Source organism: Sapajus apella, unplaced genomic scaffold (assembly GCF_009761245.1).
Source record: "Sapajus apella isolate SASKATOON/1434 unplaced genomic scaffold, GSC_monkey_1.0 scaffold29, whole genome shotgun sequence".
Lineage (NCBI taxonomy): Eukaryota > Metazoa > Chordata > Mammalia > Primates > Cebidae > Sapajus > Sapajus apella.
Window position 1 is genome coordinate 10,613,996 of NW_022436969.1, and position 16,515 is coordinate 10,630,510.

The 16,515-nt window shown below is 40.3% G+C and overlaps 1 protein-coding gene across 3 annotated transcripts in view; it reads left to right on the forward strand.

The window, feature by feature from the left end:
- Window positions 1-4,805: 4,805 nt before the first annotated feature.
- The window catches only part of ROCK1 (Rho associated coiled-coil containing protein kinase 1), a 163,869-nt gene continuing 152,159 nt past the window's right edge, over window positions 4,806-16,515 (forward strand). For 2 of the 3 annotated variants that reach the window (XM_032293240.1, XM_032293241.1), the window contains exon 1: window positions 4,806-5,685. In XM_032293240.1, coding sequence (XP_032149131.1) covers window positions 5,593-5,685 — 93 coding nt within the window. In that variant the 5' untranslated portion in view covers window positions 4,806-5,592. The remainder of the gene's footprint in view (window positions 5,686-16,515) is intronic. The other variant, XM_032293242.1, reaches the window with a different exon arrangement.

Here is a 16,515-nt window from a genome sequence, read left to right on the forward strand (position 1 = left end):
AAGCAAAGGAATGCTCAGCTTAATTGTCTTTTACTATACAAAAGTCTACACCCAAATCTTTTTGATGATTCCATGATCTCTCCCAAATATGCCTCATTCAAATTCTTTCGGCACTGCAGTCTCTTCGTTAGGTTCTAGCATGACTCTTACCTACACTAAATGTTTTCAGACGGCTGACTTCCAAAATTCAGAAAAATTAAGATATAACTAATATGTAGTATATCTATGTATTTAGTCTATGTATTTACAGAGACTTGTCAACTTTGTAAATTTTTTAATTATTTTTTTTTCTTTTTTAAAGTCTTGCACTGTCACTCAGGCTGGAGTACAGTGGCTTGATCCTAGGTTACTGCAGCCTTGAACTTCTGGGGTGAAGCGATTCTCTCACCTCGGCCTCCCAAGTACCTGGGACTATAGACACGTACCACCATGCTTGGTTAATTTTCAAAATTTTTTTGTAGACACAGGGGTTTCGCCGTGCTGCCCAGGCTGGTCTGCAACTCCTGAGCTTAAGCGATACTCCTGCCTTGGCTTCCCAAAGAGCCAGGGTTGTAAGCATGAGCCACCACACTTGGCCAACTTTGTAATTTTTTAATTGCCAATTAAGAACACTAAAAAAATGTACCATCTACTATTACTCTTGCCTCTTAAAGGAAAGCATGTTTAATTTTTTAAAACGTAACAGAATTTCATACTGAAGGACAGCCTTAGTTCTGGTTACTTTATGAAAACATACTACATATCTTTGTTCTCATTTTGTTGCAAGTCATGAAAATCCCACCAAGGATTGCCACTGGTTCCTGGACCCAGTGTTTGGGAACCCCTAGTCAATTCAGTGTTACTGAACATTTTCAAGGCCCTTTTTTTTTGTTTGTTTAATTATTTTTTGAGACAGAGTCTGGCTCTGTTGCCCAGGCTGGAGTGCAGTGACGCAATCTCAGCTCATGGCCATCTCTGCCTTCCAGGCTCAAGCAATCTTCCTACCTCAGCTCCCTGGGTATGTGGGACTATAGGTGGTTAATTTTTGTATTTTTTTGGTAGAGATAGGATTTCACCATGTTGCCCAGGCTGGTCTCGAACTCTTGAGCTCAAGTGATCTGCCTGCCTCAGCCTCCCAAAGTGCTGACATTACAGGTGTGAGCGAATTCACCTACCCTTCAAGGCCCTTTTCATTCAACCTGCTAAAATCATTTCACATCTTTCCCTAGGGACTGTAATCAGACTAATGATATTGCAAATTCTATTACTCCCTCTTTTACATGGAATCATTTAAATCTGTGCTAATGTAAATAATCCAATTGTTAAATATTTGTCTCTGTATCAGGATTGGATAATGTTAACATAGTAGTTATGAATGGGGGGGGGTTTTCTGTAGTTAGATTGTCTCTGTTCCAGTCAGAATCTGAGCAAATATTAACAATATAGTCTCTCTGCACTTCAATTTCACCATCTGTGGCATAGTTTTAAGAGTTTATGCAGAAAGTGTATGGAGTAGTGCCTAGCACACACATGGTAAACACTCAGTATGTTTGTTATATTATTATTTGAGATGGAGCCTCACTCTGTCACCCAGACTGGAATGCAGTGGCTTGATCTCGGCTCACTGCAACTTCTACTGTCCTGGTTCAAGCAATTCTCCTGTCTCAGCCTCCTGAGTAGCTGGAATTACAGGCTCCTGCTATGATGCCTGGCTAATTTTTGTATTTTTTATAGAGACGGGGTTTCACCATCTTGGCCAGGCTGGTCTTGAACTCCTGACCTCGGAATCTACCCATCTGGACCTCCCAAAGTGCTGGGATTACAGACGTGAGCCACTGCATGTTTGTTATATCATATTTATACATGGAATCACTAATTTGCACTTGCATGTAGGATTTTAACATACTTTACATTTTAAGAGTGATATCAAATATCCACAATACTTTGGAAGAGATTAGCCACAATTAGACGATGGAATTTTAAGGTTGGAAGTGAACTGTATTTTATTTTTATTTTTTTGATATGGAGTCTGGCACTGTCTCCCAGGCTAAAGTGCAGTGGCACCCTCTTGGCTCTCTACAACCTCTGCCTCCTGCGTTCAAGCAATTCTCCTGCCTCAGCCTTTCAAGTAGCTAGGATTATAGGCACTCCCCACCATGCCTGGCTAATGGAAGGGAATTTTTAATGTCATATGATTCCAACCTGTTATAAGTGAGGACCTCCTTATTTAAAAAAGTTGGCCAGGCATGGTGGCTCATGCCTGTAGTCCCAGTATTTTGGGAGGCCAAGTCGGGTGGATCACAAGGTCAGTAGTTCGAGACCAGCCTGGCCAACATGGTGAAATGCCATCTCTACTAAAAATACAAAAACTAGCTGGGTGTGGTGGCACATACCTGTAATCTCAGCTACTCCAGAGGCTGAGGCAGGAGAATTGTTTGAACCTGGGAGGTGGAGGTTGCAGTGAGTGGAGATCTTGCCACTGCACTCCAGCCTGGGCCACAAGAGTGAAACTCCATACAGGGAAAAAAAATGTTAATTCAGAGTCCATATATCTTATGGCAGAAGATAACTATTGGTGTGTTACAATCATGAGGATAGCCTCATAGGTAAGTAAGCTATATGGACCCCACATGTATTTCTAGTAGCTCTGCCAAGTTGGTTATTACTTCCACTTATATTTATCAGTGTTGCTCATGTATTGTCTTAGCTACCTGTTTCTTTTACATATGTGTCTAAATGGAAAGCAACATAATGTTCACCATTCTCTGAGAAACAACAAAATTCCTAATACCTAAAAATGGTAATAATAAAAAAAAAAAAGACAAGCAGGGTTTAGGAAATTTATTTTAGGACAACTGCCATATTTATTTTAAGCCCTATGCTTAAAAATAAATCTAATTCACATGACTTAAAATGCTGGAGCCAAGAAAAGTCACTGCAAAGGCATTTAATGAAATACCTGGTTTGTCTAGTTGTCTTTGCTATGATTTTTGCATAAATTAAGAACTTCCTATCTTGATATATACAGTGGATTTTATGGCTAAATATTTTTTGTAATACATAAACTGAAAATAGAAATAGCCATTTTTTTCAAAAAATATAAGATTTTCCTGTCTGGTCCTGGTGGCACATGAAACCCAGCCCTCTGCAAGGCCAAGGCGGGCGGATCACGAGGTCAGCATATGGAGACCATCCTGGCTAACACGGTGAAACCTCGCCTTTACTAAAAAAAAAAATACAAACAATTAGCCAGGCGTGGTGGTGGCCTGCGCCTGTAGTCCCAGGTACTCGGGAGGCTGAGACAGGAGAATCGCTTCAACCCAGGAGATGGAGGCTGCAGTGAGCCGAGATGGCACCATTGCACTCCAGCCTGGAGACAGAGCAAGGCTTTGTGTAAAAAAAAAAAAAAAAAGCAGACGCATGTAATCCCAGCTGCTACTTGGGAGGCTGAGGCAGGAGAATCGCTTGAACCCAGGGGACAGAGGTTGCAGTGAGCCAAGTTTGCGCCACTGAAACTCTGTCTCAGAAAAAAAAAAAAAAAAGATTTTCCAACATCTGACTCACTTCATAAGGTTGGTGGACTGTTCAGATGCTGTAGGATGCTTTTTGCCTAGAAAGACAATTGGTTCATCTGTACTATTTTCCAGTATGGGGTAAAACACCCACATTTTCTATTTCTAGTGATTCTTAATTTGACTTCTGAGCAAAAATAAAGTTTGATTAGAAATAAATTAAGGTAGATTTCTTGCTGAAACCAGTGAAGAACATTACTTTATCAGGAGTGAGTGAAAAGTCTTTCACATTCCTTCACATCACAGTCACCTGAAGCAACGGAACTAGGAGAAATGCCCATTATTCTCAAGTCCTACATTAGTTCTTATAAAAATCACAATTACGTTTTACTGAATGTTTTGACATTGAAATGGCAGCCTTACACGTCCAGGAGAGAACTACAGCGAGGGTGTTAATGAAGTGACAGAACTAATATGAACGACTTAAAAATATTGATTTTTTTCCACGAGATTTTCCTTTAAAAAATTAAATTGAGCTTGACTTCTATTGACTATCTTCCGGAGTCAGTATTTTATGGCTCCCCTGACACACACGCCTGGGGCGGGATGGCTGAGTGCTGCAGGAACTTTCCCAGGAAATCTTTTTTTTTTTTTCCCCCTATTTCCAGTAACGGCTATAAGCAATTCCCAGGGAATCTTAAACGGTTCAACGCCGGGGCTCGCGGAGGGCTGTCCACCGAGTACCACAGAAAACCAAACGCCACTGGTGCTAAATGCTGGTACCTGCCGATGGAAAGGCATCTTCCCTAAAAAATAACCTACCTCCCATCCTAACAGTAACAAGGAGAACAAGCACTTTTTCCTCGTCAGAAGTCTCTGGACTGGCTGCAACCTAGAGGAAACAGAGTTGGGGCAGCTGCGGGACAGCGACCAGAAGCAGCCAGAACTCTGCCTCGGTCCAGACCTCCGAGGCCGCTCCTCAGCCGCGCAGCCCAGTAGGACTAGGACCGTGCGGGCCGCTGCAGACGCCCCGTCGGCTCCACCCAGCGGTCCGCCTTCTCCCGCGATCAGCCTGCAAGGTCCCGCCCACCTCACCGCCCCGCCCCGCCCCGCCCGCAAAGGCTACAGCGTGTGCGCGCGCGCGCGCGCGGGGTCCCGGCTGGTTCCCCGTCCGAGCGTCCGCGCCCCGCATGCGCAGTGTGCGCCGGCGGTCTCCGTTTGTTTGAACAGGAAGGCGGACATATTAGTCCCTCTCGGCCCCCCTCGCCCCACCCCCCCCCAGGCATTCGCCGCCGCGACTCGCCCTTTCCCCTGCTAGGACCGCAGCCCCTCCCTGGAGCTCCCCCATCAGCAGCCGCCGGGACCCAACTATCGTCTTCCTCTTCGCCCGCTCTCCAGCCTTTCCTCTGCTAAGTCTCCATCGGGCATCGACCTCGCCCTGCCCCACCGGACACCGTAGCAGCAGCTCCAGCAGCGACGGGACAAAATGGGAGAGTGAGGCTGTCCCGCAGGGACCAGCTCGTGGCCGAGACTGATCGGTGCGTCGGGCCGGGCCGAGTAGAGCCGGGGATGCGGGGCTAGACAGTCTACAGCGCCTCTGAGCGGAGCGGGCCCGGCCCGTGGCCCGAGCGGCGGCCGCAGCTGGCACAGCTCCTCACCCGCCCTTCGCTTTCGCCTTTCCTCTTCTCTCTCCCTTGTTGCCCCGAGGGAGTCTCCACCCTGCTTCTCTTTTCTCGTCGCTCCTGCCCATCTCCGGACGGAGACCCCTCCATGGCGAAGGCGGCCGGGGCCCGCTAGGCTGAAGCACCTCGCCGGAGCGACGAGGCTGGTGGCGACGGCGCTGTCGGCTGTCGTGAGGGGCGGCCGGGTGGGATGCGACTTTGGGCGTCCGAGCGGCTGTGGGTCGCTGTTGCCCCCGGCCGGGGGTCTGGAGAGCGGAGGTCCCCACAGTGAGGGGAAGAAGAGGGAACCGGGCGCACCTGGTGACCCTGAGGTTCCGGCTCCTCCACCCCGCGGCTGCGAACCCACCGCGGAGGAAGTTGGTTGAAATTGCTTTCCGCTGCTGGTGCTGGTACGAGGGCATTGTCACAGCTATAGCAACATGTCGACTGGGGACAGTTTTGAAACTCGATTTGAAAAAATCGACAACCTGCTGCGGGATCCCAAATCGGAAGTGAATTCGGATTGTTTGCTGGTGAGTAGTGCTGCTCTCTTTTGCTAGTCTGGTGTTTTGCATGTCTTGTCTTCCTCTTGCGTTAGTCCGGTTAGCTGCAAAAGAAGTCTCAGGTGTGCATAATCGTCTTGGAAAACGCTAGATTTCTGTTTCCTGAAGAATCTTGGAGTACCATTAAGATCTCACGGCGTGGTCCTGTTTACCATTTGACTGGCTCTGTACTAACTACTCTCGGAACTCTTCTCACCCAGTTCATCAGTACACGAAAGATACAAACTGTTATTGCAGGCATCCTATAAAGTTATCGCGTCAGTTACTGCTACGTACATAGTTTGTTGAATGGCGATCGCAGTAATAATCTTTCTGATTTGTTTGACAGTCAAATTGGAAAGTCTACTTTGCGTTTTTTTCTTTTCTTTTTTTTTTTTTTTTTTTTTCTTTTTGCGATTTAGCTCCTAGGGGTTTAGTTTTTAGCCTTGAAAGTGACAACGGAGAATTGATATTGAGGAAGTGATTTTTGAGCCAAAATTTCATAAGTGATTGGAGTTTGAAGGAACTTTTTGCTGAACTATTGTAAAAACCCAATATAATTGATCATGGGTCATTGCAATGTTAACTTCTTTTATAATGTTATTGGTTACAAAAGTACCATACAGTCTTTCTGGTTGTGTGACACTTAACAGTGCCACTTTTAAAACATTCTAAAGAGGGTTTTATGACATGAAAAACCAAAATCCCATGTTAAAAGTAGTACAGTAGTTGATAATATGCACAGTTATCTGTGAAGTATTTGGAATTCTTAGGTCTGATACATTTCTTCTGTAAACGAGTTTCTGAACTAAGGGTTATATAATATTTCTCTTTTAGTCCAAACAAAACAACATAATCTCTAAAATAAGGTTTCAGGGAGTATGTAGATGGACAGGATTTCACAGTGTCTCTGATGAAATAATGTTAGATATGCACGATTTTGGGAATTAAGATTAAGGAAGCAGTACAATTCAAAGAAATAATTCAATTCAAAAATCCCATCTTGAATCAAAGAAAAATTAATGTAGATTGTTTAAAATTAACGTCCATTTTATTCTAAATTTCTGTTTATTTATATTTTTCCACATGTATGGGTTTTACAAGAAGCTTCCCAAAGCTTTCAGAATTGTTCTACGCATCCCTAACCAGAAAATAAGCGTATTGTGGGTTGTTTGAAATGTCTCAACACATTATGGATGCTCTTTATATTGAGAAATAGTAAAGAAGGTTGATGCTTAATAAATTTTAAAACATTTTATTAAACGAGACAAGTGGAAGGGATTAGAATACATCTTTCCTGTAAGGATTTCTGTAACTTCTAAGAAGTCTGATTTTTATTTTAATATTCAGTTTTCATATATCTTTGATTTTATTTTGCTTTTCGATCTCATTATCACATAAGGTGGTGTTACAGGGAGGGTTTGGTAGCTTTCTTTTTGTTTTAAATCATCTTCGCTTGTTTGTGGAGATCTTTATTTAGTTGTGGTGGATACATGGAAATATAAGTCATGGACTCTTGCCTTGAGAGTCCAATCTTTTTAGGAAGACAAGACCTTATCTCACATGTATACATAGAAACAAAGCCAAACACTTCACAGATTGAGAAAATGTGATAAATTCCAGATGATTGTTTAGATAATGATGCTCTTGGAAATTGAGAAGTCACTGTGAGTTGAGAGAGCCAAAGTGAGTTGATGGATAGATAGGATTTAGATAGGGGGAATTCAGGAGGAGTGGAGGATAACGTGAATAGAGGGTGGAGACATGACTGGCTATATGACATGTTTGGGGAAACAAGGAAGATAAGGTTGGAAGGAACGATTAGGGTTAGATTGTGGAGGATTTGATTGGTAAGCTAAGGATTTTGGACTGCCTTTACTGTGTTGTGGCTATGAAATATTATAAATAAGAAAGTGCTAGGATGAATGAAGGAGATGAATCTAGTGGCGTGCAAGATGGGTTAGCATGGGAAAAGACTGGAGAAACGATGAGATTGGACAGTTTTAAAAAACTATTATTGTAATAGTCCAGAAATGATTGAAGCCCCAAATTGGGGCATGAGAATGAGAAAGGAAGAATTAATGGAACTTTATTGGTAGGGTTGGGGAAAAGAAGGGGAAGCAAAGAGAGGCAGTAGTCAGATGACTAGAAAGGTTGAGTTTGGATTATAGGGAGAATGGTAAAAATAGCAAAGTCAGGGTTGGAAATTGCTTGGGAAGAATAGGCCTACAGATAAATTCAATTTTAGATTTGTTGTGTTTGAGGGGATAGTGGAGCAATCATGAGAAAATGACCTGTAGAGACTGTTGGAGATAGGGAACTGAGCTCATGATTACAGATAATGATTCGGAAGTCATTTGCACAAAGGTGCAAGTTGGTATAATGTTAAAGGGAGAAACAGTGGAGAGAAAACTGAGGGTTAAAGATGAAGGTTGAACAAAGAGGAACAGTGGAGGAAATAAGGCCTCCAGAGTTAGGACAGCCAGGTGTCATGGAGCCCAACACTTCTAAAACAACATTTGGAAAAAGAGAATAGTCAATAGACAGATCTGGTTATTTTTTTTTCCTTGAAATCTTATATCTTGTCCCCTTTTTTCTGTTTGGTTCCACAGCTGTTTATTGATAGCTGTTACTGAAATTTTATTACCCTATCAATCTGAACTTGGTAAGGACTGAATTTTCTTTCTTTTTTTTTTTTTTTCCTGAGACAGAATCTCACTCTGTCGCCTAGTCTGGAATTCAGAGGCACGCTCTTGGCTAACTGCAACCTCCGCCTTCCATGTTCAAGTGATTCTTCTGCCTCAGCCTCCTGAGTACCTGGGATTACAGGCGTGCACCACCACGCCTGGATAAGCTTTGTATTTTTAGTAGAGACAGGGTTTCACCATGTTGGCCAGGCTGATCTTGAACTCCTGACCTCAAGTAATCCGCCTGCCTGGGCCTCCCAAAGTGCTGGGATTACAGGAGTGAGCCACTGTGCCTGGCCCAAAACTGGAAAAATCATTTTTTCAGTTTTGTAGTATATAGCATGAATTTTCTTTGCATGATGTTTTATATTTAACATTGAGCATTCGTTCATTCATTCTGTCATTCGGAGTGACCTATCAGGTGACTTCAGCTTTTTCAGTGAGTCTGTTCTTGTTCTCCTCTATCTGGACTTTGGACTTCTCATATATTATAGGAACAATATTCCTTTTACATTGGTTGCCTTTCTCTATTATTTTAACTTCTGTTGGTTTGTTTAACTGATACTTATGTATTATGTGCCATGTGCAATCCTTTAGTTCTAGGGTTTTTTTTTATAAATAAGGATTTCAAATTATGTTTCTTCTCTACTTCCTTTACTAGATGCATGCTTAGAAGTGGAAGCTTTCAAATCTTTTGGTTTCAGAAGTTATCTGATATATGTCTTTTTAAACTACCTTACCCACAAAACAGCTTTTTTGTTGAGACACTAGTGATGACTAGCATCTGTAATCTGAAATTTGAAGTGCTGAAAATCCGAAACTTTTTGAGTGCTGACATGACGCCACAAATGGAAAATTCCACACCTGACCTTGTGCCACGGGTTGCAGTGCAAATGTAGTCAAAACTTTGTTTCATGCACAAAATTATTAAAATATTGCATAAAATGACCTTCAGGTTGTGTGTATGAGGTATATATGAAATGTAAATCAATTTCTTATTTAGACTTGGTCCCGCCATCCTCAGGATATCTTATGTATATGGAAGTATTTCAAAATGAAAAAGTCTACAATTCGAAACACTTCTAGTCCCAAGTATTTCAAACAAGGGATACTCAACCTGCAGTAGTTTAAAATAATGTAGCTGGAAGAACTCTGATAAGTGACTATCCAACCTTTTCTTGAACATCTATAATTTTTTTCAAGAACTAAGTAAGTTCATTTTTCATATTGTATATAAATGCTAAACTAGTCTGAAAATACTAAGATATATTATGATAACCATTCACTTGTTTCCTAGAGCATTCAAGTTATTCAACTTTGGTTTTCTGTAAGTCAGATTCTTTCCAGTGTCCTAATGGTTGTCTTTCTTACTGTCCATGTTACAGTTTTATAAAGATTATCGGGAGCTTTTTCTCTTTTCCTAACTTCCTTAGAATTATTTTGTCTAGGGCCTGTAATAATTTCTCAGTAATTTTGAGTATCTTTGAAAACAGAGTAAGGGATAGAGTGTAGTTAAGTCCGTTGAATCTTTGCAGAGGAAAAGATGCTTACGACTTGTAAATTAAAAAGGAAAAAGGCCGGGCGCAGTGGCTCATGCCTATAATCTCAGCTCTTTGGGAGGTCAAGGCAGGCAAATAGCTTGAGCCCAGGAGTTTGAGAGCAGCCTGAGCAACATGGGGGAGCCCCGTTTCTACCAAAATGCAAAAAATTAGCCAGGCATAATGGCATGCACCTCTGGTCCCAGCTACTAGAAGGCTGAAGCTGGATAATTGCTTGAGTCCATGAGGTGGGAGTTGCAGTGAGCCGAGATTGTGCCATTGCCCTCCAGCCTGGGCAACACAGTGAGAACCCGTCTCAAAAGAAAAGAAAAAACAAAAATGATTGGGAGGGTTGTGGATACATTTGTTGTGAAGTTTGACATACCTTTGATGAAAATACAGCTATCTTGGTTGTCGCATATTTATGAGCACACTGCTTCACAATGCCAGTTAAGAACCTGACCTTTCTGTTTTTCTTCTAGCTGGTGGAGATTTAGCAACCAGTGAGTGGAGGAGATGGAAGGGAACCAATATTAGTTGAGCAGTGCATATTGAGTTCTAACACTGTGCTGTTCCCTTTGTATATGTCTGTCACTACTGTTTCTCATTAGGGAGTTTTTCAGAACGTGGAAGATTAAATGTAAATACATGTAAATGAAATTTCTCGTGTTAATCTTTGAGTTTTTCTTTCTTTAAATTCTCTTCCTGGACTCTCTTGACCTAGCGGTTTCCCATCTTTTCATTCTTTTTTTCTTTGCCTCAGTCTTTGACCTTTAATACTTATCTTTCATTCTACTACCTTGGAGAATTCATCCATTCTTACAGCTTCATTTACTGTCATCTTCATTTACTTCATTTACTATCATCTTCATTTACATTTACTAACAGCTTTGTTTACTATCAACTTCATTTAAGTCCATCTTCATTTACTTCATTTACTATGCACATGATACCCAAGTCTTTATTTTTAGTCTTTTGTTTCAAATTCTAAATATATGACTGCTTTGTAAACATCTCTATTTGGATGTCATGTTAGTCTCAAATCCCTCATATACCAAAACAACTTCTTACCATAAACTTAGCTGTTTGGTCATTAATTGCATTATTGTCCCTGTCACTAAACTGGAATTTTTGTTGTAAACTTTTTTGACAGTATAGTCTACACAGTGAGTTATTACAGCAGATTTTGGGTAGCATTTTAGAATCTAGATTATTGCTGTCTAATCCCCTGTATGCCTTGCCAGTTGAATTCATCAGATTTGGGGATATATTACTCTTGGAATGAAAAGACCCGAGGTCATTAAATCTTTGAGCCTTGAAGTTGTATCTCTGCCAGTGTTCCTAATTTGTGGATTAATAGGTGTTATTAGTATCAATTGCATATCTGGTTAGTTTGGACCAGACCTTTTTGGATGTTAGTGTGTTGAAGGAACTTCTTTTACAAAAAAAAAACAGGTTACTTTTCTAATTCGTTTTTATTCATTCAGCAAATCTTTGTATAGGGTCTAAACTTGGATTGAAACCTAGGCTCGGCCACGTTTTTGCTGAAATATCTTAGGGGGTTAGTTTAACCTCTCAATGCTTGTTTCATCTTCAGAAAAATAAGGGATAAAAGTACTAGATTGTTGTAAGAATTGAATAATATAGTCAAAGCAACTATCACAGCATTTGGTATTTAGTAAGCATTTGTAATATTGTCATATTTGTAATCCTGTTATATACTAGTCAGTGTGCGTAGTCTAGAAGTTGATATTTATTGTCTTTTCTAAGTACAGAGTAATTTATCCGGCATCTCAAGCTGCTCACAAATTCATAATCTAGTTGTGTATTATTAATGCGTAAGCCAATGGTAACTGAAAATGGAGACATTTATTCTCCATTGAACAATCAGTGTAAGATTGTCAACCATCTTTGGTAAGTGCTATTTTTGGAACTAGTTCCTAAATGATTTTTAATTTTATATTTGGCATTATTTTTGAATTTTTGACTTATGTTCATAACTGTGGGGGTTTGTACTTTTTGAACAGAGGAAGTGGTAATTTTTCATTTGTATATCTATTAAAATGTTAACATATAGTTTACTTCTCTAGTATACTTGCCTTCTCTGTTTGGAATTATGAAATATAGAGTACATTTTTATTACAGTTCCTAATTAGATAGATTCAGTAAATGGGGAGGATCTTTTGGAGACTGTTTATTCGTTTAGTCATGATTTATAACATGGTATCTACTTTGTGCCAAGGGTTTAGTTGGATATAAAAGGCAATTGGGAACGAATTTATGGAGATTGAGTTGTTATCTTGTTCTCTTTCTGTGTGTATCTTTTATACTTTCAGTATGTGCTCTGTAAATAGGCTCTCTCACACTACAAGCACTCTGTGGGTATGTAGAGAGGTGGCTCAGAGTAACAGCTGAGATATGAATTAGGTCATTTGTTAATCTTTTGAGTAAGAAGTGTTTTTAATTCGGAAGAAGGAACTACATATAAAATTTTATATTGAACAAAGAGTAAATTCTCAGTTTTAGATTAGACTTTGCATAACTTTACAATAGTTTCACTACATGGTTGTAAGTTTTGGTATTATGGCTATATGGTGAAAATTACGGATTCTTTTATGATAATTGATAGAAAAACCCACTTACCAGGAGAAAATGTATATGGAGTTCTATTGCTGAAGATAATCCAAAAGCTCTACTTCTCCATTCTCATCCCCCCCAAAAAGGGGGTATATCCATTCAGTGTAAGTCCACAGTGTAGCTGTTGGATACCACACACATGTGTTCAAGAAGATGAACAGATAGTACTGCAATTCACAATGGAAAGTATTTATTCTTAAAAATATGCCATTCGCGTGGTGTTGTGAAAAGACATTGGACTGAAAATTCAGAGAATAGTCTTGTTTTGCTGTTAACTCTCTGTGTGACAGAGTATATCATTTTTCTTATCTAGGCTTCATTTTCCCTATTTGTAGAACAAAGAGTTGGACCAGATAGTTGCTGATGTCCTTTATATCTCTGAAAATTCTACAAGAGGCCTGACGTGGTGGCTTTCACCTGTAATCTGAGCACTTTTGGAGGCCAAGGTGCAAGTGTCCCTTGAGCCCAAGTGTTTGAGACCAGCCTGGGCAACATAGAGAGACCTTGGCTCTACAAAAAAATTTTAAAAATTACCTGGGTGTTGTGGCTTCCCCTGTAGTCTCGGCTGTTTGAGAGGTTGAGGTAGGAAGATTGTTTGAGCCCAGGAGGTTGAGACTGCAGTGAGTCATAATTGGTGCCAGTGTACTCCAGTCTGGTTGTCAAAGTGCGATTCTGTCTCAAAAAATAAAAATTCTATGAGACTTTGTTTATTATATTTCAATTAAAACTCCAAAAAAATGTAATTTAAGAAATAAAGCTTCAACAGTTAAATGTTGTTAGGGTAGAGATGTAAGATTGTCAACCATCTTTGGTAAGTACTATTTTTAGAACTGGTTCCTAAATTAATTTTAATTGTTATATTTGGCATTACTTTTTGAATTTGTGATTTATATTCATAACTGTAGGGGTTTGTACTTTTTCAACAGAAGAAGTGGTAATTTTTCATTTGTATATCTATTAAAATGTAAACATACAGTTTTCTTCCCTAATATTCTTGCCCTGTCTGTTTGGGATTATGAAATATAGAGTATATTTTTATTACAGTTCCTAAACAAGAGGAAGATGTTCAAATTAATGTCCAAAATCTAATGTCTCAGGGAGGTGAGAGGTTGTCTTATACTTGTGTTTTATTTTTAAGGGTAAGCCAACCTGTACCCCTCTTAATTGATCCATACTTCTGATACTAGATTTTTGGCAAGAAATTGAAATTTTCTCAGATTGTTGTCTTGAACTGCTTTTTTTTTTTTTTTTTTTTTTTTGAGACAGGGTCTGGTGCTGTCACCCAGGCTGAAGTGCAGTGGCACAATCTTATCTCACTGCAACCTCTGCCTCCTGAGCTCAAGCCATCCTTCCACTTCAGTCTCTTGAGTAACTGGGACTACAGGTGTGCATCACCATGCCTGGCTAATTTTTGTATTTTTTTTTTGTAGAGATGGGGTTTTGCCATGTTGCCCAGGCTGGTGTCAAGTGAGCCATTTGCCTCGGCCTCCCAAAGTGCTAGGATTACAGGCATGAACCATAGCACCCAGCCCTCAAATTAATTTTGAAACAGTGGACTGCAATTAACTTTTCCTTTTTCTCTTTTCTGTTCTTCATTAATTCCTTCATTTAACAAATATTTATTTGTTGTATACTGTGTGCTAGGAATTCTGCTATGCAGTGGAACACCATGGTGAATAAAAACAAACATGCCCTACTTTCATGGAATTTGTAGTCTCAGGAAAATGATTAATTAAATGTCTGTCACACTAAGATAGGTGTGGGGTAAGGTAAAGGGCAGGTAAGAGATATGATCATGACTTTCCTTTAAGGTTTGATTTACTTTGTAGTAAAGCAATTAAGTGTATAGTTTTCAGACATGAGGCTATAGATTGTCTGTATCAGATTCACTTGGGGCACTTAAAAATGGAATTTGGGATCTTGCCTAGACAAACAAAATGACAATTTTTTGAGATGATTCTTAGGATTTACATGAGATATGGATTCTTAGACACTCAAGTTTGAAAACTGTAGTTACACTGGAAATAATGTGAATTTTTGTTCTGTTTGATAATTTTATAATAAAAAGTTTCAAATGTACACAGAAGTAGGGAAAATAGGATAGCGGACCCCTGTTACGCAGATTTTGCAGTTTTCAAAATGTCATCACATTTTATTTCATTAATCACCTTTTTTGTACCAAAACATTTTAAAGTAAATTTCATATATTGCCATTTCATCCTTACATACTTCAGTAAGCATCTTTGGAAAAAGTAAATTCCATATATTGCCATTTCATACTTACTTCAGTAAGCATCTTTGGAAAAAAAAAAAAAAAGACATTTTCTTGTATAACCATAATGGCCATTATCATGCCTAGCAAAATTAAAAGTGCTTTGGTATCATTAATTTCCAGTTTATATTCAGATTTCTCTGATGGTCTAAAACAGTGTCTATTTTACAGTTGCTTTATGAGAATCTGGATCCAAAGTCTAAATGTTCTAAATGTTGCTTTTCTTTGGTTAGGTCCTTTAAAATTCTTTTTTTTTTTTTTTTTTTTTTTGAAGGTGGAGTTTTGCTCTTGTCGCCCAGGGTGGAGTATATGGCGCTATATTGGCTCACTGCAACCTCCACCTCCCGGGTTCAAGCGATTCTCCTGCCTCAGCCTCCTGAGTAGCTGGGATTACCAGTGCCTGCCACCACGCCTAGCTAATTTTTGTATTTTTGGTAGAGACGGGGTTTCACTATGTTGGCCAGGCTAGTCTCAAACTTCTGACCTCAGGTGATCTGCCCGCCTCAGCCTCCCAAAGTGCTGGGATTATAGGCATGAGCCACTGTGCCCAGCCAAGAGTCTAATCTCTTCTTAATATAGAGAAGTCTCATTCCCCCAGCTTCTCCAACTCCCATCCCCCAACATGTTGAAGGAACTAGGTCAGTGGTACTATACAGGACCTTGTTTTACATTCTGGATTTTTCTTTTTACTTTCCTAATGATGTAATTTAACTTCTTCCTGTATCTTCCATATTGCCTATAAAATGGTAGTTAGATCTAAAAGCTTGATTTACTTATTTCAGATTTCTAGCCAAGGGTACTTAACAGATTGTCTGTACTTTCTTTTCCTTTTCCTTTTTTTTTTTTTTGAGACAGAGTTTCGCTCTTGTTGCTCAGGCTGGAGTGCAATGGTGCAATCTCAGCTCACTGCAACCTCCGCCTCCTGCATTCAAGTGATTCTCCTGCCTCAGCCTCCCAAGTAGCTGGGATTACAGGCATGCGCCACCACGCCTGGCTAATTTTGTATTTTTAGTAGAGATGGGGGTTTCTTCATGTTGGTCAGGCTGGTCTTGAACTCCTGACCTCAGGTGATCTGCTTGCCTTGGCCTCCCAAAGTGCTGGGATTATAGGCATGAGCCACCATGCCCTGCTGGTTGTCTGTTTTTTCCTTTGCCTCACAAGGAGGTGCATAATGTCTGGCTGGCCCTTAGTGATGCTAAGGTTGATCATTCTGTTCAGGTGGCATCAGTCTGTTATAACTTTCTGTAAGAATCCTTCATTAATCTTTCATCTAATGGTTCCATTCATTCATAATCTTTAGCTGAAATCAGTTATTTCATTAGGGATAGCAAAATAAATGATTTTCTTTTTTCATTTTTTTTTTTTGTTTTGTTTTGAGATGGAGTTTCGCTCTTGTTGCCCAAGCTGGAGTGCAATGGTGCGATCTTGGCTCACTGAAACCTCCACCCCCTGGGTTCAAGTGATTCTCCTGCTTCAGCCACCTGAGTAGCTGAGATTACAGGCACATACCACCATGCCCGGCTAATTTTTTGTATTTTTAGTAGAAACAGGGTTTCACCATGTTAGCCAGGCTGGCCTCGAACTCCTTACCTCAGGTGATCTGCCTGTCTCCGCCTCCTAAAGTTCTGCGACTACAGGTGTGAGCCACAGCGCCTGGCCAATGATTTTCTAATTCCGTTATTCCTTT